The 24,560-nt window shown below is 50.1% G+C and overlaps 3 protein-coding genes across 4 annotated transcripts; 2 read left to right on the top strand and 1 right to left on the bottom strand.

Annotated features, from left to right (window-relative positions):
* The first annotated feature begins 2,616 nt into the window (after positions 1-2,616).
* On the top strand, positions 2,617-6,774 carry TSPO2 (translocator protein 2). 2 transcript variants are annotated; one of them, XM_059488086.1, is made up of 4 exons: positions 2,617-2,750; positions 4,026-4,234; positions 4,908-5,046; positions 6,191-6,773. In XM_059488086.1, exons 2-4 carry the CDS (start codon positions 4,062-4,064, stop codon positions 6,371-6,373), a joined length of 495 nt encoding a protein of 164 aa, XP_059344069.1. In that variant the 5' UTR covers positions 2,617-2,750; positions 4,026-4,061; the 3' UTR covers positions 6,374-6,773. The 2 variants fall into 2 exon arrangements, with proteins under 2 accessions (XP_059344069.1, XP_059344070.1); XM_059488087.1 differs by having other exon boundaries at positions 2,623-2,750; positions 4,031-4,234; positions 6,191-6,774.
* Positions 6,775-14,671: 7,897 nt separating this feature from the next.
* Positions 14,672-20,380, top strand: APOBEC2 (apolipoprotein B mRNA editing enzyme catalytic subunit 2). Its single transcript, XM_059488004.1, has 3 exons — positions 14,672-14,993; positions 18,904-19,451; positions 19,847-20,380. Exons 1-2 carry the CDS (start codon positions 14,869-14,871, stop codon positions 19,442-19,444), a joined length of 666 nt encoding a protein of 221 aa, XP_059343987.1. The 5' UTR covers positions 14,672-14,868; the 3' UTR covers positions 19,445-19,451; positions 19,847-20,380.
* A 922-nt stretch (positions 20,381-21,302) lies between these two features.
* Positions 21,303-24,416, bottom strand: OARD1 (O-acyl-ADP-ribose deacylase 1). Its single transcript, XM_059488005.1, has 6 exons — positions 24,317-24,416; positions 23,952-24,016; positions 23,102-23,246; positions 22,935-22,993; positions 22,171-22,283; positions 21,303-21,890 (listed from the first exon to the last, which is right to left on the bottom strand). Exons 1-6 carry the CDS (start codon positions 24,390-24,392, stop codon positions 21,788-21,790), a joined length of 561 nt encoding a protein of 186 aa, XP_059343988.1. The 5' UTR covers positions 24,393-24,416; the 3' UTR covers positions 21,303-21,787.
* Between the last annotated feature and the right edge of the window lie 144 nt (positions 24,417-24,560).

Raw genomic sequence — 24,560 nt, forward strand, 5'->3', positions numbered from 1 at the left:
CTCAGCCCAGCCTGGGCTGCTGAGAAAGCATCCAAAGCTGGAATATCCAGGTGGAAATCCGTGGGAAGATGAGGAAACCGTCCCCACATGCCCAAATTCCCCATCTCCATCCCCACAAATTCCCCATCTTCCAACCCCAAAAATTCCCCGTCTCCATCCCCACAGATTCCCCATCTCCATCCCACAAATTCCCCATCTTCATCACCAAAATCTCCCATCTTCCAACCCCACAAATTCCCCTCTCCATTCCCACAAATTCCCCATCTCCATCCCCAAAATCTCCCATCTCCACCCCACAAATCTCTCCCTCTCTACAAATTCCCCTCTCCATACCCATAAATCCCCTTTTCCAGATCATTCCCAAGGCTGTTTCCTGCTCCAACACGTGCCCAGGGCAGGAGGAACCCCAAGGGCATCACACACATCCCTTGGGGTGGCTGGGCATGGATTTATGCCACATAAACCCACCCTGGTTCCAGCACTGGAGTTCCAAAGCTCTTCCCAAACCTGATCCTGCTCTTTCCCAGCCCTGGGATGGACACAGTTCCACTGCAGAGCAGCCTCAGCTCAGCCTCAGCTGCTGAGAAAGCATCCAAAGCTGGAATATCCAGGTGGAAATCCATGGGAAGAGGAGGAAACCATCCCCACATCCCCAAATTCCCCTCTCCATCCCCAAAATCTCCCATCTTCCATCCCCATAGATTCCCCATCTCCACCCCACAAATCTCTCCCTCTCCATCCCCACCAATTCCCCATCTCCATCCCACAAATCTCCCCATCTCCATCCCCACAAATCCCCTTTTTCCAGATCATTCCCAGGGCTGTTTCCTGCTCCAGCACGTGCCCAGGACAGGAGGAACTTTTAGGCCTGGAACTGCCCCTGTTGTTTTTTCCCTCCTCCCATTTTCTGTTCCCCCATCACCAGCAGCATTCCCAGCCTCACACAACCACTGATCCCTGGGGTTTGACCCTCAGCTTCTCCACCTTCCAGCACATTCCATGCCAAACCAGCCTGGGCACACTCCTGCCAAACCTGTGGGATTGGGCTTGTGCCCAGGGGGACAAAAATCTCCCGCTGAAAATTGTCCAATTTGGTGCTTTTTTTTTGCCAGAGCTGGTGGGGGCAGCAGGGGCTGACTGGGATGGAAACCATTCAGGATCTTTTAGAGCTGCATGGTTCCATGACACAAATCTCCAGTCACAAATAGCAACAGGCTCAGGGAGGAGATGCAGGGCTGTGATTAACGAGCTCTGCATCTGTCACCGGAACTGGGAATTCCACTGGACCAACCCATGGCAGGGCAGCATTCAGGCTGGCTGAAAATCTGGCTTTTTACAGCAGATTTTCCCCTCTCTTTCTTTCTCCTCCCATGAAAAGAATAATTTCCTTGGGAGCTCAGTGAAAGAGATTTTCCTGATTCCTGTTGCAGCGTGTGAGGAGCCAGCCCTGCTCCTGCCTCCATGAAATCCAGGTAATGACCCAGAACTGCTGGGAATTAGTGTTTCATTTTGCCAGCCCTGCCAGACAGCTCCCTAATGGAAATTGATTTCTGGCTTCTCCCTCTGCCATTTTACACAGCCCTGGAACAGCTTTGTTTTACCTGCCAGGGAAATTTCGGCCAAAGGGACGCACAGGTGGCCCTGGGAAACACCTGGTTAATTATTGGGGTGTTAATGAGGGCCTGGGGGAGGGTGGGCTCCACCATCCCAAATTCCCAGTGATTGTCTACAAGCTCCACTACCCCAAATTCCCAATGACTGTCCCCAGGTTCCACCATTGCAAACTCCCAGAGATTGTCCTGGGGCTCCAGCATCCCAAATTACCAATGATTGTCACTGGGTTCCATCATCCCAAATTCCCAGTGATTGTCCCTGGGTTCCAGCACCCCAAATTCCGGAAGATTGTCCTGGGGCTCCAGCACCCCAAATTCTGGGCTCCAACATCCCCAACTCCCAATGATTGTCCCCAGGCTCCACCATGCTAAATTCCCAGTGATTGTCCCTGGGCTCCACCATCCCAAACTCCCAGAGATTGTCCTGGGGCCCCAGCACCCCAAATTCCAGGCTCCACCATCCTGAATTCCCAATAATTGTCCCCAGGGCTCCAGGATCCCAAATTCCCAATGATTGTCCCAGGGCTCCAGCATCCCAAATTCTCAGAGGTCAACCCTAAGGTTTCATCATCCTGAATTCCCAGTGATTGTCCCTGGATTCCAGCACCTCAAATTCCTGGCAATTGTCCCCAAGCTCCAGCATCCCAAACTCCCAACGACTGTCCCCAGGCTCCATCATCCTGAATTCCCAATGATTATCCCAAGGCTCCACCGCCTCAAACTCCCAGCAACTGTCCCCAGGCTCCACCATCCCAAATTCCCAGTCATTGTCCCCAGGTTCCACCACCCCAAATTCCCAATGATTGTCCCCAGGCTCCACCATCCCAAATTCCCAGTCATTGTCCCCAGGTTCCACCACCCCAAATTCCCAGCGTTTGTCCCCAAACTCCATTACCCCCAACTCCCAGCGATTGTCCCCAAGCTCCACCACACCAAACTCGCAGTGCCTGTCCCCAGCAGCAGCTCCCAGTTTAATCAGCCCCAGCCCCAGCTCCCCGCCCAGTTTGGGGCCGTTTGGGGCCGTTTGGGTAAAACGCGGCTGCAGCTGCAGCACTCGGGGATCACCAGTGACAGGGACAGCCCATCCTGGATGTCCCAGCCCTTCCCTCGGCCAGGCACAGCGAGGCGCTGACCCAGGTAAGGCTCAGGCACCTGAGAAAAACCAAAAGAAAGTCTTCCAACCCTCCTTCCCCTCTGCAGCCCCAAAGGAATTGGGGAAATTCAGTGTTTTCCCATATTCTGTTCCTGTGGGGTGTGTGGGGAGCAGAATGTGGCAGGACTGGGTCACATTTAAAGCAGAACTGAATTTGGGTCGGTTTTCAGAACTGAATTTGGGTTGGTTTTCAGAACTGAATTTGGGTTGGTTTTCAGAACAGAAATTGGGTCGGTTTTCAGCTGTTTCCTGGTTCTGTGGGTACTTCGAGAGCGCCATGAATTGTCAGGTGAAGAAATTGTTGCTCAAGGTGGTGTTCGGGGTGTTTGTTCCTCGGTGAGGTGGGAATTTGGCACTCCCAAGCCCGGTGTGGTGACAACAATAACAGCGAGCTAATTAGCAGAGTGTTAATTGTGAGCTGAAAGCCAAGCAGAGCCTGTGCAGCTCGGTCCCATCCCCTATTCCCCATTTCCCCGGTTCAGGGGCTGCTCCTCCTGCATTCCTAAATCCCAAACCCTCCCAGGTGCATTGTGTGCCCGTGCTGACAGCTCAGAACTGCTCTGCTGGCAGCTCCTGCCCAGAATTCCCGAGAAATGTTAATCAGGGTTTAATTCCTGCACGGATCCTGAGGGAAGGGGAATTTGGGGACGATGGAAGAGTGGCAGGTTTGGAGCTCTGCAGGGGAAGATGCAGGACAGACACTGAATTCTGGATGTGTCCTGGTCTTACCCTGCATTGTGTGGGAACATTTTTATTATTAAAGAAAAATTTCCCCTGCTTTTATACAAAAGGAACTCCGTGAACAAATTCAGAACCTCCCCCTGTGCAAAGGTGAGAGTTCTCTCTGCTGTGGTTTCCTGGAGCTGCTGGAAGGATTTTTTTCTGTCACAGACCTCTTTTAAAATAGAAATTAAAATAGAAACCCACGTTGAAAAATCATGGGGAAGTCTGGATGGAGTTTGGGTTTTCATCCTGAGGGCAGCAGAGAAGGGGGAGCAGCTCCAGGAGGGATCTCAGAGCCTGCCAGCCCCAGGAGCAGGGATGGGGACAGCCCAAACACCAGAACATTGCAGTGAAAGAGTGGAAAAATCAGGGGGGAAACATCCCAGACAGGAATAATCCCCATTTCAGAGAGGGCTGAACACATTAAATCATTTCCACCTGCCTTAGGGACTGAAATGGGACATGGAATTAGAGGATGGAAGCAGGGAAAAAACCCATCCTTTAAAAGTGATGCTGTGATTTTGCTTTTAACTTAGAGCAGAAAAAGAGCAATTGCAAGCCCCTGAGGGAGGATGTGGGCTTACACCGTGGGCTTCACCGTCCTGCCCCACGTGGGAGGGTTCCTTGGCTGGTTCCTGAACAGGAAGGAGATCCCAGCGTGGTACGAGAAGCTGAAAAAGCCTTCGTGGTGCCCGTCCCGCAGAGTGTTCCCCGTGGCCTGGACCATGCTGTACACGGGCATGGGGTGAGTGTCCTGTCCTGCTGTCCTGCTGTCCTGCTGCCCCTGGCACAGCCAGAGTGACCCTGCCAGACTCTGTCCCAGCTTTGGGGTGTCCTGACCCTGCCAAGTGTGAGCCTGTCCTACCAGGTGTGACCCTGCCAGATGTGACCCTGTCCCAGCCAGGTGTGACCCTGCCAGATGTGACCCTGTCCCAGCCAGGTGTGACCCTGTCCCAGCCAGGTGTGATCCTGGCATGCTGCAGGCACTGCCACAGCCTTGGGGATGCCACCACCAGCCATGGCACTGGGCAGGGGCCAGGAGCCACTTTGGTGGGACAGGGGAGGTTTGGGAGCAGGGAGGGACAGGGAATTGTGGAATGGAATCATGGAACAGCCCCAGCTGCAAGGGGATCATCCAGTGCACATGGGTGATCCCAAAATCCCACCCTGGGCATCCCTGGAGCACTGTCCAAACTCTCTGGAGCTCTGGAAACCTCAGGGCTGTGCCCATCCCTGGGCAGTGCCAGCACCTCTGAGGGAAAATCATTCCCTGATTTCCAACCTAACCCAGCCCAGAGCCGTCCCCTGTCCCTGCTCCTGCATCCTGCAGTGCTGCCAGTCTCTGCTGGGGCACACACAGGGGCAGGAGGGGCTCTGTCCCTGCCCAGGGTGGCACTAACAGCTGTCCCTCCCCACAGCTACGCCTCCTACCTGGTGTGGAACGACCTGGGGGGCTGCAGCAACAAGGCCATCGTCCCCATGGGGCTCTATGGGGCTCAGCTGCTGCTCAACTGGGCATGGCCACCCTTGTTCTTCGGTGCCCACAACCTCAACATGGTAATGAGGCTTCCCTGCCGGCTTTGGGGCGCTTTGGGGCTGTGCTGAGGGGAGTGATGTGGGAATTTGGGGCTGCAGCCACACGCAGGGTGTCAGCCCCTGCAGGCTCGCTGTGATAGCCGGGGTGGGGAGCGGGGCTGGGCACTGCCAGGGCTGCAGCCCCAGTTAAGGGTCGGGGCTGGGAGATAAAGCCCTTTGTGGGGTCACACCCTGGGTGACAACAGCACTGTCACATCCCTGAGGGGAGCAGCTCTGGGGGCTTATCGGGCACAGCCAGGGCGGGGCTGGGCAGTGCCACACCCAGGCAGGGCCACCAGGCTGTGCCTCAGGTGCCAAGGCCCGAGGTGGCAGAGGCACAGCTGGGAATTGGCGTTTTCACCTGGATTTTGTCACTCTGGGGGTGAAAGGTGCAGTTGGGGGGTTTGTTCAGTGGCCACTGTCAGGAGCAGGTTGTGTCAGCAAAGGGGACACTGGCCATGAGCAGGGTGGGATTCCATAATGAGCAGAGAAGAGCACATTAATTATTCATGGTGTCACACACTCAGGGGTCACTGATGGGAGCCCAGGGACAGCGCCCTGGGGGTTGGGGTCTCTCCAGCGCCAGCCACCCATCCCTGTCCCACTTCCCCACCTGCACCTGGGTATTTTGGAAAGTTTGTTCAGTGGCCACCAGCACAAGCAGGTTGTGTCAGCAAAGAGGACACTGGCCACGAGCAGGGTGCTCATCTGCAGGATTCCATCATGAGCAGAGATGAGCACATTAATTACTCATGGTGTGACACACTCATATGTCACTGATCAGAGCCCAGGGACAATATTTGGGTCAGGGTTTCTCCAGTGCCAGCCCCCCATCCCTGTCCCACTTCCCCACCTGTACCTGGGTATTTTGCAGAGTTTGTTCAGTGGCCGCTGCCAGGAGCAGGTTCTGTCAGCAAAGGGGCTAAGAGCAGGGTGTTCATCTGGGGGATTCCTTCATGAGCAGAGCACATTAATTACTGGTGGCGTTACACAGGTGTCACTGATGAGAGCCCAGGGACAATATTTGGGGTCAGGGTCTCTCCAGTGCCAGCCCCCCATCCCTCCTTGGTCCCGGGTCGGTCCGTGCCGCGTTCCCCAGCCCTGTGTCACCCCTCTGTCCCCGCAGGCTGTGATCGACGTGCTGTGCCTGGACGGGCTGGCCCTGGGCACGTTCTGCTCCTGGTACCGCATCAACCGGCTGGCAGCGCTGCTGCTGCTGCCCTACCTGGGCTGGCTGGCCATGGCCACCTGCCTCACCATCCGCATCTGGAAGGACAACCCCCAGCTGAAACCGGGCAAGAGCGACTAAAATCCCTTCTTGTGTCCTTAACTGGCCTGAGGTGTGCCGAATTTACAGGGGAAAACAGCGTGTTCACTTCCTTTTCCAATGAGGGGGAGAGAGAAATGATGCATTTGAATTTATCTTATATATACACACACATATATATATATCTATATCTATATATATATCTATAAAAACTTGATTTTTTAAAGAAATTACTTGATTTTTTAAAAGAAATTACTTGATTTTTAAAAAGATATATATTACTTGATTTTTAGAAAGAGGTTACTTGATTTTTTGAAGAAATTACTTGATTTTTAAAAAGATATATATGACTTGATTTTTTAGAAAGAAATTACTTGATTTTTTTGAAGAAATTACTTGATTTTTAAAAAGATATATATTACTTGATTTTTAAGAAAGAGATTACTTGATTTTTTAAAGAAATTACTTGATTTTTTGAAGAAATTACTTGATTTTTAAAAAGATATATATTACTTGATTTTTTAGAAAGAGATTACTTGATTTTTTTAAAGAAATTACTTGATTTTTTAAAGAAATTACTTGATTTTTAAAAAGATATATCTTACTTGATTTTTTAGAAAGAGATTACTTGATTTTTTAAAAGAAATTTCTTGATTTTTAAAAATATATATGACTTGATTTTTTAGAAAGAAATTACTTGATTTTTTTGAAGAAATTACTTGATTTTTAAAAAGATATATATTACTTGATTTTTTAGAAAGAGATTACTTGATTTTTTTTAAAGAAATTACTTGATTTTTTAAAGAAATTACTTGATTTTTAAAAAGATATATCTTACTTGATTTTTTAGAAAGAGATTACTTGATTTTTTAAAAGAAATTTCTTGTTTTTTAATTACTTGATTTTTTTAGAAAATATTTGATTATTAAAAAAAAAATTCTCCTTTTTATTTTTTGTTTTGCTCTTTGTGCTGTTGCTCCATGTTCTGTGTGCCCCAATTTGTGTTTCAGCTCTTTATCTGCCAGCAGGGCTGGGTCTTGCTCTGCCGCTGGCTGGAGATTGGGCTCTGCCTCCTGTTTGGGGGATAAAGCAGCAATGAGCAGCACCCAAATGCTTCCCCCGAGAGGAAATTCCTTTTTTCCACCTCCATGTGCCATTCTTGAGCAGAACTGAAAACCTCACAGCAGTGCCTTTGAAGAAAACTTCATTTTGTTCTTTTTTTTTAAGTACAGACACATGAGAGTGTGTAAAATTGGTGAGTCTGCTCCCACTGCCTCAAAGATTGTTATAATTAATAATATAATTAATTATATGATTGGCAAAAAGCAGAATCTGTCAGGTGCGGTGCAAGTGCCTCATCCTGGAGCGTTTCTGTGCAATTATTAATCAGGAAAGGTTAAAACAACAGGAATTCCAAAGGAATGGGATGGGATCAGACACAAGGGACTCATCCTTGTTTTCCCCTTTTCCCTGGAAAAGCTCTGGTGTCTGCAGACAGAATTTACATCGTTTTAAACTGCTAAAAGCACTAAATGTAAAGAGAAGGGGCACGTGGATCTTATCCTGGCACTGGCTGTAATTAATTGGGGCTGTAATTAATTGGGGCTGTAATTGGGGGTGGGGGGGCTCAGCCGGGGCTGTAAAATTGTAATAAATTGTATTTGCTTCAAATAAAACGAGCCGTTGGCTCTTTGGAGAACAAATAAATAAATCCGAGTTCTTATTGCTGGACTGGTTTGGGGTGAGGCTCCCAAAAGGGCTCCAGGGATGGGATTTGGGGAGGCTCCAGAGGTGGACTCATTCCTGGGGCAGGTTTGGAACCCAAAAGGTGCCCAAGGTCCCTCCTTGGGGACATCCCTGTCACAGGCTCCTCTGTGCCACCAGCCCAGCAAAAATTTGGTGATTCTGTCACTTTGATCCATTATTTTCCCCCCTGGCTCAGGATTTCTCCCCCCAGGGCTGTGTGTCCCGAGGAGGAGCTGCAGGAAAAGGCTGGGAGGGTTTTTGATGCAGCACTGGTGACATCAAAAACTGCTGGAAAAAAACAAGAAATAAAAAAATAAATCCTATAACACTTCAGGGCTTTCTTTTCTGCGATACCACTGCTCGTATTTACAGCTCCTGTGTCTCCCAGCAAGTCCCTCATGCCAAAGGACAAATGTAAATTATTTTTCCCACAAATGAAGGTGGGCTCTGGCTGAAGGTTGGATTTGGGGGAGTTCAGGCTGATTTCAGGGAACAGGGATGAGCAGGGCCATGCAGAGAAGGCAGGAGGGATTAAAGGAGCCTTTATCTCCTTTTGGAAAGGGAAGAGAATTATTTAAATCTCATTTAAATTGATGGCTCTAGATCTGGCTCATACCTGCGACTCTTTAATAACATTTCCAATTAAATAGATGAATGCATATTTGATCAGGTTTCATAAATTGGGTCGATTTCCTCTTCCCACTTTTTCTGCAGGCAAAGGAAAATCTGAAATGAAGATTAATAGATTTTTTCCCAGCTGCTGGGACTGACTGCCTTGTTCTTGTTTTCCTTCCAGTTTCTCCTCCTCCCAGCCACCTGTAAATGCAGAAAGAGATTTTCTTTGCCTCCTGCCTCTTCTCACAGGCAGCAAAAATAGCAAATATTCCTCCCTGTGTTATCCAGGGCAACTTGAAATCAATTGGGAAAATTAAATTCAATGAGACACCCTCCCGTATTAATATTTAAAGCATCATTTGGTGCATTTGCTGTTTAAACAGATACACTGAACCCCCTTGCATAAAAATAACTTTAATGACATTTCAAAGTCATCTGGAGGGTTTCTTGCCCAGACTGTGCAGCACAGCCCCAAAGCAGCTTGGCTCCACAGAACCCTGGAATTCTGGAATGGTTTGGGATGGAAGGGAACTAAAGGAACATCCCATCTCACCCCTGGCAGGGGCAGGGACCTCTCCCACTGTCCCAGGTTGGTCCAAGCCCTTGTTTGTACAGCCTCTTTGGAATGGGCAAATCCTTTCCTTTCTTTCTTTTTACTCCTTTCCTTTCCTTTCCTTTCCTTTCCTTTCCTTTCCTTCCTTCCTTTCCTTTCCTTTCCTTTCCTTTCCTTTCCCTTTCCTTTCCTTTCCTTTCCTTTCCTTTCCTTTCCTTTTCCTTTCCTTTCCTTTCCTTTCCTTTCCTTCCTTTCCTTTCCTTTCCTTTCCTTTCCTTTCTCCTTTCCTTTCCTTTCCTTTCCTTTCCTTTCCTTTCCTTTCCTTTCCTTTCCTTTCCTTTCCTTTCCTTTCCTTTCCTTTCCTTTCCTTTCCTTTCCTTTCCTTTCCTTTCCTTTCCTTTTTCCTTCTCCCTTTTCCCTTCCCTCTTTTTCCTCCCCCATTTTCCTATTCCCCCTTTTCCTTTCCCTTTTTTTTTCCCTTCCCCTTTCCCCTTTTCCCTCTCCTTCTTTTCTTTTCCCTCTCCTTCTTTTCCTTCCCCCTTTCCCCTTTTCTCCTTCCCCCTTTTTCCTCTCCCCCATTTTCCTCTCCCCTTTCCCCTCTCCCTCCTCTCTCCCTCATCTCTCCCACCCCTGCTCCAGCTCTCCCTGATTTCCCTGCCTGGCTCTGTCCAAGCCCCCACCCCAGGTGCCAGCCAGGGTTTGTCACCTCCGTGCAGGTGACACATCTCTGGTGCTGCAGGACACCAATCCCTGTGCCTGGAGCTCTCCTTGCAGCAGAGCAGGAGCTGCAGCCCTGCTGGGAGCTGTCATTAATCCCACTTGGGCTGGCAATTAATTGGGGAGGCAGCAGCTCCTGCCAAGGCTCCTGCAGCGCCAGGCTGGGAATGGGAGCCAGGAGGGTGGGGATGAAGGTGAGGCAGGAGCCCAGGTGAGAGCATCCCTGGAGCACCTTGCAGCAGGATTTGGGCACTGTCCAGGTGGGACAGGAGCATTTCCAGCCCTCCCTGAAGCCCTTTTGGTGCTGAGGCAGTCTCAGAATCTCTGCTGCTCACAGTGACCCTGAGATGTGTTAGAAATCTCTTTTCCCAGGCTGGCAGTCCAAGAAGAGTCAGAACTCTTCAGTTCTCATTCTCAAGGTTGTTTATTGTTTTCTTATCTATAAAATTCCTTCTCCCACCCGCCGAGGTCTGTCTGGCAGGTCGGGTTGGTGGTTATCTTTTGATACTAAAAAACTACATATACACTATTTACAATAACTTCCCAATACCCATCACGTGTGTTAGACTCTATACCTATGTTAGCTTCTACTCTAAACCAATCTAAAAGTGCCAACATCACCCAGAAGATGGAGGGCCAAGAAGAAGAAGGAAAAAGGACAAGGCACACCCAAATTCCTCCCTCTTGGAGCCCCGAGCCCCCATTCTAAAAACCTCAAAAATCTATTTTTCACCTTGTGATAAATTCACTATCATTCCACTTAAACTTTCTTGGCTTTTAATTCTTCATATAAACGTTGCTCATTGTTCTTTCCATGGGTCAAAATCAAGGACACAGGGATCCTGAGCCCCCATTCTAAAAACCTCAAAATTTATTTTTCACCCTATAACAAACTATAATTCTACTTAAACTTTCTTCACTTGTAATTCTTCATATAAAGGTTGCTAATTGATTCTTCCAAGGGCTAAATCAAAGGCACAGGGGTCTTGGGAGCTGGGCCAAGTTCTCTGAGCCCCCTGGGCAGGGGCTGGAGCCCTCCAGGGCATCCAGAGGAATTTCCTGGGTTCTGAAAGGCAGGAGGGAATAGGGCCAAAGGAAGGGAGGAAGGAAGGGAAGCCGTCAGTGTTTATTTATTTATTTGTCCCGTAGTTACAGCTGGAAAAAGCAGGAGGGGGCTGGTGCCAGGCAGTGTCTCCAGGGAGACATTTGTTAGTGCCACCAGCTGTCCCTCGGCATGGAGAGCAGGGCTGAGCCATGACTCACCCAGCCAGGCTCTCATTTCACTCTCCCATCCATCCCAAAATGTTCCTGTGGCCCCCACAATGCCATAAAAGCTGCCTGTTCCTGGCAGCGGCTGTGGCAGGCAGGTGTGGGTGATGGGGACAGCCAGGTTAACTCCAGGGATTGCTGCTGCAGGGACAGGGACAGCTGTCACTGTGGGGCACGAAATGACACGGACACGCAGCTCTCTCAAGGGTAAAAAGAGAATATTTCATTTCTGACTGCAACTTTACTAGATTTCCCATGTTTATAGATTTAGATTTCATTTCTGACTGCAACTTTTCTAGATTTCCAACGTTTATAGATTTAGTTTATAGATTTAGATTTCATTTCTGACTCCAACAATTCTAGATTTCCAAAAGTGACAGTGGATTGGAGGGTGACAGTGCCACCTCTCCAATGACACTGGACAAACCAACAGTCCATCAAATTTCTCCTCCTCCATAAAACAATCAGTTATTTACAGAAAGTGTGTGAGGAAGTTTGTTACAGGAATGTAAACATCAGAAGGCTTAGAAAAACTTAATCAGGGTGACAGCCTGCAGGGGACACAGGGCTGCAGAGACCCCTGTTTGGGGACAAAAGCCCTCAGAGTGCTCAGAGGTGCCTCTAAAGCCACTGAAGAAGCTGCTCGGGACTTGGATGGATGCAGGATCCTCAAAATCCAAAACTCCAGCAGAGCCTGGAAGCTTCTCCCAGCACAGGCTGTCCCCGAGGCCTGTCCTGGTGTCCCCTGTGGGTGAACTGTGATCCCATGGGAGGGCTGAGGGAGCTGGGGAGGGTTTGGAGAAACCTGGGAAGGGTTTGGAGAAACTTGAGGGAGCTGGGGAGGGTTTGGAGAGTCCTGAGGGAGCTGGGAAGGGTTTGGAGAAACTTGAGGGAGCTGGGAAAGGTTTGGAGAGTCCTGAGGGAGCTGGGAAGGGTTTGGAGAGTCCTGAGGGAGCTGGGGAGGGTTTGGAGAGTTCTGAGGGAGCTGGGAAGGGTTTGGAGAATCCTGAGGGTGCTGAGAAGGTTTGGAGAGCTGGGAAAGGTTTGGAGAGTCCTGAGGGAGCTGGGAAGGGTTTGGAGAGAATCCTGAGGGAGCTGGGAAGGGTTTGGAGAGAATCCTGAGGGAGCTGGGAAGGGTTTGGAGAATCCTGAGGGAGCTGGGAAGGGTTTGGAGAGTCCTGAGGGAGCTGGGCAGGGGCTCAGCCTGGAGCAAAGGAGGCTCAGGGGGAATTCCTGGCTCTGCACAACTCCTGCCAGGAGGGCACAGCCGGGGGGGATTTGGGATCTTATCCCAGGGAACTGGGACAGGAGGAGAGGGAACGGCCTCAGGCTGGGCTGGGGAGGCTCAGGTTGGACATGAGCAGGAATTTCCTCATGGAAAGGGCTGGAAGGGGCTGCCCAGGGGGGTTTGGAGTGCCCATCCCTGGAGGTGGCACTGAGTGCTCAGGGTGGGGATTGATGATCCCAGAGGGGTTTTATGAACAAATTCAGAGCCAAGTGGGTAAAATATAAAATCAGTGGGGAGAGGGACAGGTGGAGAGGAGCCTCAACACAAACTCTGCAATTTGGGGTTCCCTGAGCCCCTGGGGACACATTTGGGGTCACAGGCAGCCCCCAGAGCCCTCACCCACCCCCAGCTCGGACGCAGCAGCTCCATGGTGCCCTTTTATATTTTTGGCTGCAGTGGGGGTTGGATCATGGCTGCTCCAAGCACTGCCCTAGAAGGAGCTGGGGAGCAGCTGGGAAGGGCTGGAGACAGGGGGAGCCTCGGTGCCACATTCCCCAGATAAGATTAGAGCTCAGCCCTCGCAGGGGCCAGGCCAAAGCTGCAGCAAAACTGGGACCCCAGCCATAAAGAGCTTCCAAAAATAAAGCAGAGTGGGTCAGAGGGACTGCAGAGGGGCTGAGATGCTGCTTGAAAATACCAGGATTAGGAAGAAATGAGCTGTCAGTCATTGGGAGAGGATTCCCACCCTAAAAGCAGCCCCTGAAATGTCAGAGGTGACAGCAATTGGACAGGGGAGGTGGAATCTGAGCGTTGTCACCACACAGGAGGCAAAACACCACCCCAGCCCTGCAGGAAAGTATTCTAGGCTTAAAAATAAATAAAATCCTGCACCGTGGAAGATATATGTTCCATGGATAGGATGTCTTGAAATTTGTCAAATCCTTGCTTGGGCTGTCACCACTGCCAGCTCTGTCACCCAAACAACACCACCCAAACAACAACTCTTCAAAGTCCCCAAAAACTGCATCCATGGTGGCACTGGGGAAAGCTACGAAGGATATCCAGCCCAGCAAAGGCAGGGTGATGGCAAGGGGGCTGGGAAAAGCAGCCAGAATTAATTATCTGTGATAATTTGTTATTAATTTTCTCTGATAATAAATGGCCTGCCTGGTGGTGCGGATTTATTTCACTTTGTGATGGTGCAGCCTCCTGCCAAGGCTGTAAAGAGCTGAATTTAACAGGATCACAAAGGCTGACTTGGCTCCAAAGCAGATATTCCCAGTGATTTGATTTTTATGGAATTCCTCCTCTCCTCCTCAAACTAAGAGCAGGTTTTTCCACGAATACTGACTGAATACTCCATCAAATACAGCTGAATATTCCACATTTACTCAAAGTTTACTGCTGGGGGTCCTGAGCAGAGCCCACAGGTTTGATTTCCAGTGTGCTTTGATTCCAAAATCCTGCCCAGCCACACTTTTCACCCCTCCTTTGCCCCATGGCATGGCCAGGATTGGTCCCTGGGAAAACCTCACCCAGGTTTTTAATTAAACTCAGCTCAGGCAGGATTGGTACAAACTGTAAATTATTGAAATTGAGAGTGAGATGCTGGGAGAGTTTCATATAATCCTGAAGGGAACAAAAGAGAGAAGGAAAAGCCCCTCCAGCCCAGATACACCCAGTGCACTGCGAACTTCTGGAACACTCAGGAGGAAAATGCAGAACAATGGGAGAAGCAGCACTACTGCCCACTGGGAATTCCAGCTGGAATTCCAAATATCTGGGAGAAGGTTCTGGCTTGGATTTACAGCTCCCACCAGGAGATTTCCCCCTGCATGAGCAGGGTGGGAGGAACCACAGGATGCTCCAGGTGATCCAGGAAGCCAAACCCACCAAAACCAGAGATTTTCCAGCAAAATGACCACGACCCTTTCCCCTCTTGCCTGAGCCAAGCCAGGCTGAGCTGGTCCCTCAAGGTCAGCTGTGGAATCCTCTGGCAGAGGAGGGAGAGGGCTGTGAGAGCAGGGGGTGCCCCGTGCCAGCCACCCGTCACCCCTCGGGATAAATACACCCCAGAGCTTCCAGGATTTTCCATCAGGGAAATTTGGGCTCCTCCCACCCACTGAGGAGTTGTCACTTGGTTTGAAATTAAAAAGGGGAGCAAAAGGGGCTGCTGAAAGGAGCTGGAGAGAGCAGGGGAAGGAGGTGACACCTGAGAGCCCTGGGTCACCCAAGCCTGTCCAGCCCCTGCCACCGGCGCCGCTTTGTTCCATATTTAGTTCCTGACAACTGTGCCTGGGGCAGGAACTCCCAGCTCTGTTTTCCCTCCTCCCTCGGCTCCCAGAGCTCTCAGAAATTGCTCTTTCTCTCTCCCAGTGGCCACAGCTCGGTCCCAGTGTCCTGGGGAAGATGGCAGAGAAGCAGGAGGAGCCCAGCAATGCCCAGAACGGGGAGCCCGACAATGCCGAGGAGGGCGAGGGGAAGAAGAAGAAGGTGAAGAGGGAGGACCTGCCACCCTTTGAGATTGTCACAGGGTAAGAGACTGGGATTTAAATATGGAATTGGGGGAGTTCAGTGAGCTCTGTCTCAGCTTTTAGGTCGGCCAACACAAGCAGCATCTTCTGCAGCGTGTTTTGGAAGAATCTGAAATGGTTTGGATTTATTGTGGGATTTTGCTCCAAGTTTTGCTGACTTTTAGAGGAAGGGCTCCCACCAGGCAGGCAGAAAAGTGCACTTGTTTTATAGAACAACTCTGTTTCTGCAGTGCTGGTTCCCCCCCAGCCCCACTGACAGGATGGGGATGGAGGTGCTGCCTTTGATGAGAGCTCAGTATTGATTTCTTGCTGTGATCAATGGCTCTTGTCTGAGAGTTTCTCCACCTGTGGATCAGGAAAAACACCCCTGCTATGGCTGATTGGCTTGATGGGCCTGAGGGACAGATTTTTCAAGAGACCTAAAGGTTCACATTTTCAAGAGCTCCACAGCCACAGCTGGAACCTGACTTTCATAAAGAAACCAAAAAGCCCAACCAGCAGAAAAGCTCCAAAACAAGAGGCAGTTTTGAAGGCAGCAGGGAGCCTGGCCTTTGGAAAAGCAGGATATCCCAGGGCTCTGGTGGAAGCTGAACTCAGCCATAATTGACAGCTGCAAGTAGGAAAAGCCCTGGGTGTCTGTCCCTGGAGGAGCAGCAGGATGAATCCTTCTCCCCTCATATTTCCCTCATCACCAAAGAAGTGTCCCAGCAAATAAACCAAATGCAGGATTTCTTCCAGCTCCTTAAAACTAAAAATTAAACTTAAAGCTTAAAACTCAGGCCTCCAAAATATCCCCTGGAATCCTTCTGGCTGTGCCACGGGCCCTGCAGGTGAAATTTGGCTGCTTGTTCCAACCAGGATGAATGAGGCAGGACAGCAGCCCTGCCACAAAATTGGGTTCCATTCCTTCTCAGGAGAGGAAAAATCTCCATTCTCTTCTCAAAATGTGAAAAAAAATCCCTTCTTGGGGCAGTCTCTGTCACACATAATCACAGAAATAAATGATTAGCAGTGGCTTTTAAGGAAAGAACATCCCTCTGCTAGGAATGGAGCTAAATTGTGAATATAAACCACTGGGCCAACTTCTGAACACTTAAGACATGTCCTAAAATGAATTTGAATGAGGAAATGGGGTTTTCTAGCCTCGGAGCACTCAGCCTGCAGTTAGAAATGCTGAGGGACCGAGCAGGATGTCCAAACTTCCCTGCTAAACCCAAGACTCTGGGCTAACCATGGCTGGAAAAGTCCCTCAGCACCATCCTGCAGTTAAATCCTTTATTGGAATGCCATGGATGTTCCAGGATTTGACAGGATTTTCCACCCTGCAAAGGGCACAGTGAGGAAATGAAACAAAAATCCTAAAGGAGCCCCAAAGACGTAGAGAAACCCCAGGGAATTTTTTAGTTTCATTTTAAGGAGGACGCCAGGAGATCAGGCCAGGCTTTGACCTGGGATCACCACCAGGGTTTTTGCAGTGATTTACAAATTCCCAGCCAATCAAGGCAGTCATGGGAGTGATGAGGAAACACAAGGGCAGCCAGGGAAGAAGCACTTAAACCCAATTAAATTGCATTTCAGCTTTAGCCCTTGGATTAGGGGCATCTCAGGACTCCCAGCCAAGTTCTCTCTGCTGCCCACAGCTTCAGGAGGAGTCTGGTTCCAGGAATCCCTGGGAAGCCAATTACTCTTTAAGAATATTATCCCTTTTATTTTTTGGCTGAACACAGCCTGTAATCCCAATCTGGGAGCATTTCCTGCCACGTTTATTTCCACTTTCCCCAGGTGTAAATGAGGCTTCTTGTAGGAATAATTCCTTGTTACTCTTTTAGATAATCCCCGTTTTTATTTCCTTATTAGATGTTTTCTTCTCTCCTGTGTGACAGTGCCAGGGTCACACTGGGTAGCTGCTCTTTCCTCCAGCCCACCTGATTTCAGCAACTTCAACCCCAGATTGAAGATTCTGCCTCAAAATTCAATATTTTTTTTTGGTCTCAATATGATCTATCACTTTGCCACCCAGGAAAAACTGATAAATTAGGTTGGAGCATTTAGAAATCCCTAAAAAAATATCATTTAATGATGCTTTTCAGTGGTGGTTTCCATTTTGACCTTTCCTCTCCTCAGTTGAGCTGTGCCACCCCAGCCTGGTGTCAGAGCAGGGGTTTATATTGAGAATATTGGGAAATTCAGAGTTTGTGAATAGTTTTTAAATTATTTCCATAAACATTTTCACTCTCCAGCAGGCTGGAGCCAGGTGGGGATCAGCCTCTTCTCCCAGACAACAGGATGAGGGGAAATGGCCTCAGATTGTGCCAGGGGAGGACATCAGGGGGAATTTCTTCATGGCAAGAGTTGCCAGGCACTGGAATAGACTCTGAGTGTTGTTTCTATTCCTTCTTGGAATGTTATTAATTGAACTAATGCAGATTCCAAAGTGCTGGGAGCAGAATGGAAGTGAACATCCCAGTTAAGCCCAGGCACACGCTGAGATAAGCAAGAAAATCCATCAGGAAGGGCTGGCTAAATGCAGCTCCCAGTCAATCCAGCCTGAGTCAATCCATCTGGAGCAGGTCGCTGCTGCTTCAGCTGTTCCATGAAAAGCAGAGCCAACCTCGTCACTGCTGTGACCCCTTTGCTGTCAGGGAGTTAAATCAGGGATGAAATTCCCTGTGCCTCTGATGTATTTAAAAACCTGATGTTATTGGGAAATCACTTGTTGCAGGCATTGCTCTGGAATGGGTGCCTCATGTCTGCCCTTCAAAAAATCATCAAATAAAGAATCCTCAGCCAAAGAAGCACTCATTGTCCAGGATGCCAAGCAGGAAATGTGCTATTCTTGGGAGCACATGGATTTTTTTTCCTACTTTTCCATCCCTTTCCCTTCCCACCTCCAGAGCCATCCCATGAGATGTTCCACCACCAGGTGATCTCGGAGTCACAGAAGGGAAGATGTGGACAATAAATTAAAAGAGTAGGTGAAGTTTATCAGTAGGCACTCCAGCAGGAAATCCACATTTCAACAGCAAAGTTGGATTTGATCCTGGATATTTTCTACCATAAACCTTGGAACACAGAGAAATCAGAGGCAATGCAGTGATTTGGGTCATGGGTAGAGGTGACCCAAAAGTGTGACCCTCACCTAAATCTGCCTCTGAGCCTCCTCTCTCAGCCTAAACCTTGGAACACAGAAATCAGGGGTGATGTAGAGATTTGCCCATGGGTTTTGGGTCATGGGTAGAGGAGACCCAAAAGCGTTACCCTGACCTAAATCTGAGCCTCCTGTCTGCTCTCTCCTCTCCTCACCCAGGGAACATCTCCCAGCCTATACCTTGGAACACAGAAATCAAAGGGTGATGCAGTGATTTGCCCATGAGATTTGGGTGATGGGTAGAGGTGACCCAAAAGTGTGACCCTCACCTAAATCTGCCTCTGAGCCTCCTCTCTGCTCTCCTCTCCCAGGGAACACCTCTCAACCTAAACCTTGTAACACAGAAAAATCTGGGGTGATGCAGGGATTGGGTGATGGGTGGAGGTGACCCAAAGAGTGATCCTTACCTAAATCTCCCTCTGAGCCTCCTCTCTGCTCTCCTGTCCTCTCAGGGAACACCTCCCAGCCTAAACCTTGGAACACAGAGAAATCAGACGTGATGCAGTGATTTGCCCATGGGTAGAGGTGACCCAAAAGTGTGACCATCACCTAAATCTGCCTCTGAGCCTCCTCTCTGCTCTCCTCACCTAAATCTGCTTCTGAGCTTGCTCTCTGCTCTCCTCTCCCAGGGAACACCTCCCAGCCTAAACCTTGGATCACAGAGAAATCAGAGGTGATGCAGTGATTTGCCCATGGGTAGAGGTGACCCAGAAGTGTGACCCTCATCTAAATCTGAGCCTCCTCTCTGCTTTCTTCTCCCAGGGAACGTCTCCCAGCCATCTTCTTCAAATTCCAGTTCAGGAACGTGGAGTACAGCTCGGGCAGGAACAAAACCTTCCTGTGCTACGTGGTGGAGACGCAGGGCAAGGAGCCGGTGACCAGCCGGGGCTACCTGGAGGACGAGCACGCGGCCGCCCACGCCGAGATGGCTTTCTTCAACACCATCCTGCCCACGTGCCAGCCCGGTGCCCGCCACGACGTCACCTGGTACGTGTCCTCCAGCCCCTGCGTCACCTGCGCCCAGAGGATCTGCGAGGCCCTGCGCAAGAACAAGGGGCTGCGCCTCACCATCATGGTGGGCAGGCTCTTCATGTGGGAGGAGCCCGAGATGCAGGCGGCCCTCAGGAGCATGAAGGAGGCCGGCTGCAAGCTGAGGATTATGAAGCCTCAAGACTTTGAGTATGTCTGGAAGAACTTTGTGGAGCAGGAGGAAGGGGAGGAGGCCAAGTCCTTTGTGCCCTGGGAGGATATTCAGGAGAATTTTCAGTACTACGAGGAGAAGCTGGCGGAGATTTTGCACTGAGGCTCAGGTGAGTGAGGGGGTCACTCATTAACTCTGCTCTCTTTAATTTGGGTGCCAATTTCTCTTATTGTCAGCTGAATATTGCTAACAATGCCAGGCAGTGGGATTCCCCTTCCAGGGGTTCCCCCACAGCACATTCCCAAGGGATTTAGTGCTTCTCTGTCTTCTCCTTCGGGAATAAAGAATAAAAAGGTTCCAGGGCCACCAGAACACCCCCCTGTTCCCCACAGGGATGATGTTCAGGACAAAAGGGAGAGGATGGAGACTGAAAGGGATTTTACTCACACCCCAAAGTCTAAAAAACACCAATAAAGGAAATCCCAGTGGTTGCAGAATTCCCTTCTCCATGGGGTACTGAAGAGTCACCTCTGAGTCTCTGGGATGTCTCTTTTCCCTCCCCAGGGTCAGAAAGGATCCGTGAAGAGATGTGACAGACCTGGACACCTGGGACAGTCCTGCTTCCCAAAGCTTTGATTCCAGCAGGATGGAGAACCAGCCTGTGGGAGACAAGGCCCTGTGGGACTCCAAACACACACACACAACACAGACCTCTGGTGTTTGGGATTTTTTGGGTGTTTTTTGTTCCTCCCCCTCCCTGCCCCAACCAAACCCGTTCTGTGGTGAAAGGGATGGCAGTGATCCACAGGCAGGCTGTGGGATCACATTCTGGGAATATTTCATGGGAAGAGACCTTAGAACAAAGCCGCTGGTTAGATAAATACATTAGAAAGAGGAAAAGAAATTGATTTAAAGGTGAAAAAGAAGTTTTCTCCCTCTGTTCTCCTCTATAGTCAGAGCTGTGATTTAATTCAGGGCCAACAGCTCTCTTCCAAATCATGATGGACCCCAAGCACTCGATATCAAACAATGTCATTTGGGATATAAACCTGGGAAAAGCAGAGTGAAATAAAATGGGAAGCCACTGCAAAAGCCAAAGCACTGTTTATTCCTTCTTCTCTACTTGCAAGAAGTCCTAAATTGAACCTGACAGGTCTGAGTTCAAGGACATCCCAGGACAGCCACACAGGGAATATTTTGTAGCTGGGAAGGGAGAACTAAATGCCAAAAAAATTTCCAGAGTACACACAAGTGCTGGAGAGCAGGATCATTTTCCATGTACAACAAAGCTCACAGGGATGCCACGAGTAAGGAACCAGAACAAAAACCCAGACACAAATAAGGGGAAAGACTGAATCCATGAGCAGCCTCCATGCCTGTTCTGGATCAGCTCATTGCTCCAAATTCCTCTTTTGGAGCAATTCCCCACCAAACTGGTCTACAAAATATGGGCAAGGAACAAGGAGAGTAAGGATAAAGACAAACAGAATTGAGTAACCCAGTCCCTTCCCAAGGAATCCAATCAAGAACCCTGTCATGCTACAAAATTCCCAACTCTTATGTCCCATTTTTTCTATTTCTTTAACACACCTGGCACTTTTCTGGGCATGCAGAGCAACACAAGTCCAAAAGATTTGTTATTTGTGGGAGAACTTAAAAACCAAACACAAAGGGAAGGTCTGTGGCAGTTCCTCACTTCTGGTACAAACTAACTCTGCCAAATCAGGAGTTTTCCATGGATCTCAGAAGCAGGGGTGGTATTGATTTGTTTTTGTTTTGAGTGACAAACACCAACCTCTGTGTAACACCTGGACTACAAATGCACCAAACAAAGAAATGTGAAAACCCCACCTTAAACCCCATCCTGTGAGTTTTTAGAGCACATCAGCCTGTTTGGATCCTCATCAAACAGAGCTCTGCAGACTATAAATTATAGAGATGTATAAAACACACCCACCAGGTGTATTTACCCCCCTCCAGCATTCCCTGCACCCCCAGCCTGTCCCCAAAGAGCCACAGGTATAAATCCAACAGCAGGGCAGTGTTTATTTCACATCACACCATGATCCTGAGTGAGCACCACCTCAGCAAACCCAATTTGTGGCAGGAAGGGAGAAATGAAACCGTTCCACGTGTGAGGACAGGTGAGTGACCCCGTGCCAGGCAGGGCATGGCAAACAGAACGAAGCAGAGGTGCCAGCCCCAACAGAAACCCCGAGTCCCCAAGGGCAGCGGCTCCGTTTCAGTGTGTGGAGCCCCAGTGACACCTGGTGGCTGCAGGGACACACCGGGAGCCCCCCAGGCTTTGCACAGCGCCGCTGCCTCCTGCTAATTAACAGCCCAAATGAACTTCTCTGGAGCTTGCTGCTGCTGGAAGGCCCTGTCACTGTCACACGAGTCAGTGACACCCAAATGCAGAACGTGCTCCACACACAGGTCCCCTCTTGTCCGTTCACAGGTTCTGCTCCCAAAACTGGGGGAAATGGGGATCTTGGACTGCTCTGCTCACAGGGTGTACACTGTGATCTTGATGTCAGTGTTCTCAAACACCTCCTCAAGGATGGCTGACACCTTTTCCCACTGCAGGCCATCGAGTCCACATCCAATCCTGGAAAACAAAGCACCAAAAAAGCCTCTTTGGGCCTTGTGCTGTGCCCAACCAGCTGCAGTTTGGGGTGGCCCTGCCACAGCTCCCCATAAACCCACAGAATGTGGGGAGAACAAGGAAACAAATGCACAGGGAAATGCAAATTAGATTTGCCCAGTTGAACAGAGGAGTTGGATAGAGGTGGACGCTTGAATTCTTATTTCACAGCAGAAGATCATCCCTCAGACATCCTTCTAGAAATGAAACTCCCAACATTGCTATCAGCTGCTGAGCCCCTCACCTGGGCATGGAGATGTCGGTGACTCCGTTGTTCAGGCAGTGAGCTCTCATGGCTTCCAAACTCTTCTGCATGCTCTCATAGGTGGGCTTGTGAGAAACCTTCTGCTTTGTAATCTACAGAAAAATGGAAAAGCTCAGCTGTGCCTTGGGCATCACCCCTGCAAACCTCTGTCTGTTATAAATACAAAACACATTCCTTGATATCCCAAAACTCCACACCCAGACTTGCCTCTGTGGAAAGACCTGAGTAAAGAACATTTCACATCTTAAAACACTCTAATTTAGCAGCCAGCTCTGTCCATGTAACGGTGAAATGCAGATGCACACAACAGCTTGGCTGCTCCTCACAGACAATGCTTAAGGACACACCTCTTATTGAGAGGAACATTCCAGTGCTCGATGGGAGCCAACAGGACAGAGAATATTTATTCACAAGGGCCTAGAGTGACAGGACAACAGGAATGGCTACACATTGCCAGAGAGCTGGGTTAGATGGGATATTGGGAAAGAATTGTTCCCTATGAGGGTGGTGAAGCCCTGGCACAGGCTGCCCAGAGCAGTTGTGGCTGTCTCATCCCTGGAGGTGTCCATGGCCAGGCTGGACGGGATAGGGGAAGGTGTCCCTGCCCAGGATGAGCTTTAAGGTCCCTTCCCACCCCACCATTCTGTGATTCCCTGATTCCATGAACACAACCAAAACCCCCCTATCTATTAATGCGACAGTTTAGCTCCAGGGAGGTGCCCCAGTGCCACCCCAGCCCTTACCAGGTAGTAAATGTAGCGGTCATCCCTCTGCAGAACCGCCACCTCCCCCGTCTTCTTCTCTAAAGCACAAAAACCAAGGTGTTTTTACAACAGCCACACTCCATAGCCCCACACAGCTCCAACACCCTCCCTGCTGGAAATCAGGAGCTCCTTCAGGCACCACTCACTTTGATCCAGGAGCTCCTGGACGCCTCCAAACTTCTTCTTGAAGAGCACGGCGATGCCGGCGCCCATGCGGCAATCCTCGCTGATGCAGTGAGCCAGGGCATCCGTGCTCGGGCACGAGAACAGGTCCCCCTTGACACACCTGATCTGCAGGGCAGGGCAACAACACCTCCTCAGAGGGCACACAGGGCTCTGGTAACCAGGGAATGGGCAGCAAGAGGGGCAGGGTTTGAGTTTGTTGTGTGGGGTGTAAGCGTTTGAGCTGGCACAGGCTACAAACCCAAGGGAGGGAATTACAAACCCCATGTGTGGAATTACAAACTCCACAGACAGAACTACAAACCAAATTCACAGCATTACAACCTCAATCCAGAGACTAACAAACCCATTATAGAGAATTACAAACCAAATACATCGAATTACAATGCCAATACAGAGAATTACAATGCCACTACAGAGAATTGCAAACCCACTACAGAGAATTACACACCCCGTACACAGAATTACAAACCCACTACACCTCCTCAACAAGATAATTTATGAGCATCATGTGCCAGCTCAGCAGGTAATCTTACAAAATCAAAGCTTAAAAGGGTAATTATGTGACAGGGAGCACAGCTGGATTAGTGAAACCCCTCCAGCAGCACCGAGGTGCTCAGGCAGGCAGGTGAGCTCTGTGCTGCTGCACAGCACCTGCCCCACTGACATTACACACAAAAAGCACACGGATTTCAGCACTGGCAGCTCTCAGAAGCTGCAGGATGCAGCCACTGCCGTGCTGTCAGGGCTGTAATGAGAGGAAAGCCTCTTTGCACAGACAATAATATCCCATGTAACCCATTTCCTACGCACTCTCTCCTGATCCTTAGACAAGTGGGTGGCCATGGTAACGTGGGGTATGGAGAAGGCTCCTGCGGCTGGAAAGATGAGAGAAAAACAATTATTAGGAACCTCAAGCTAGGCAGTAAGAGTGTGTTAGAGGGGGCGAGACTAAGCCTAACTGATCTGTGACAGCGGGACGTCTATGACAGATGCCGGTGCCTCTGGCCCGGTCCCCCTGCGCCTACAGCTCCGGCCCGGGAGGAGGCCCCAGCCCTGGGTCACCGCACAATGAGCACCCCCAGGCTGCCGCCCTCCTTCTCATCACCCTCATCACCATCATCACCCTCCTCCTCCTCCTTCCCCTCCCCCCCCTCAGCGCCACTCGGCCGCCGCACCCGCGGGGCGCACAGCGATCAACCGGGCCGGGCCCACGGCCTGCGCCACGCCGAGCCTGCCCAGCGCCGCCCACATCGCTCCGGCCGAGCCGCAAGGGCGGCCCCGCCTCACGGCCACAGCGCCCCGCCTCAGCCGGCACGGCGGCTCCGCCTCAGGGGGACATTGGCGGTACCGCCTCAGCCTCAGCGGCTCCGCCTCACGGCGAAATGGCGGATCCGCCTCGCCGGAGAGTTGGCGGATCCT

Source organism: Ammospiza nelsoni, chromosome 23 (assembly GCF_027579445.1).
Source record: "Ammospiza nelsoni isolate bAmmNel1 chromosome 23, bAmmNel1.pri, whole genome shotgun sequence".
Classification (NCBI taxonomy): domain Eukaryota; kingdom Metazoa; phylum Chordata; class Aves; order Passeriformes; family Passerellidae; genus Ammospiza; species Ammospiza nelsoni.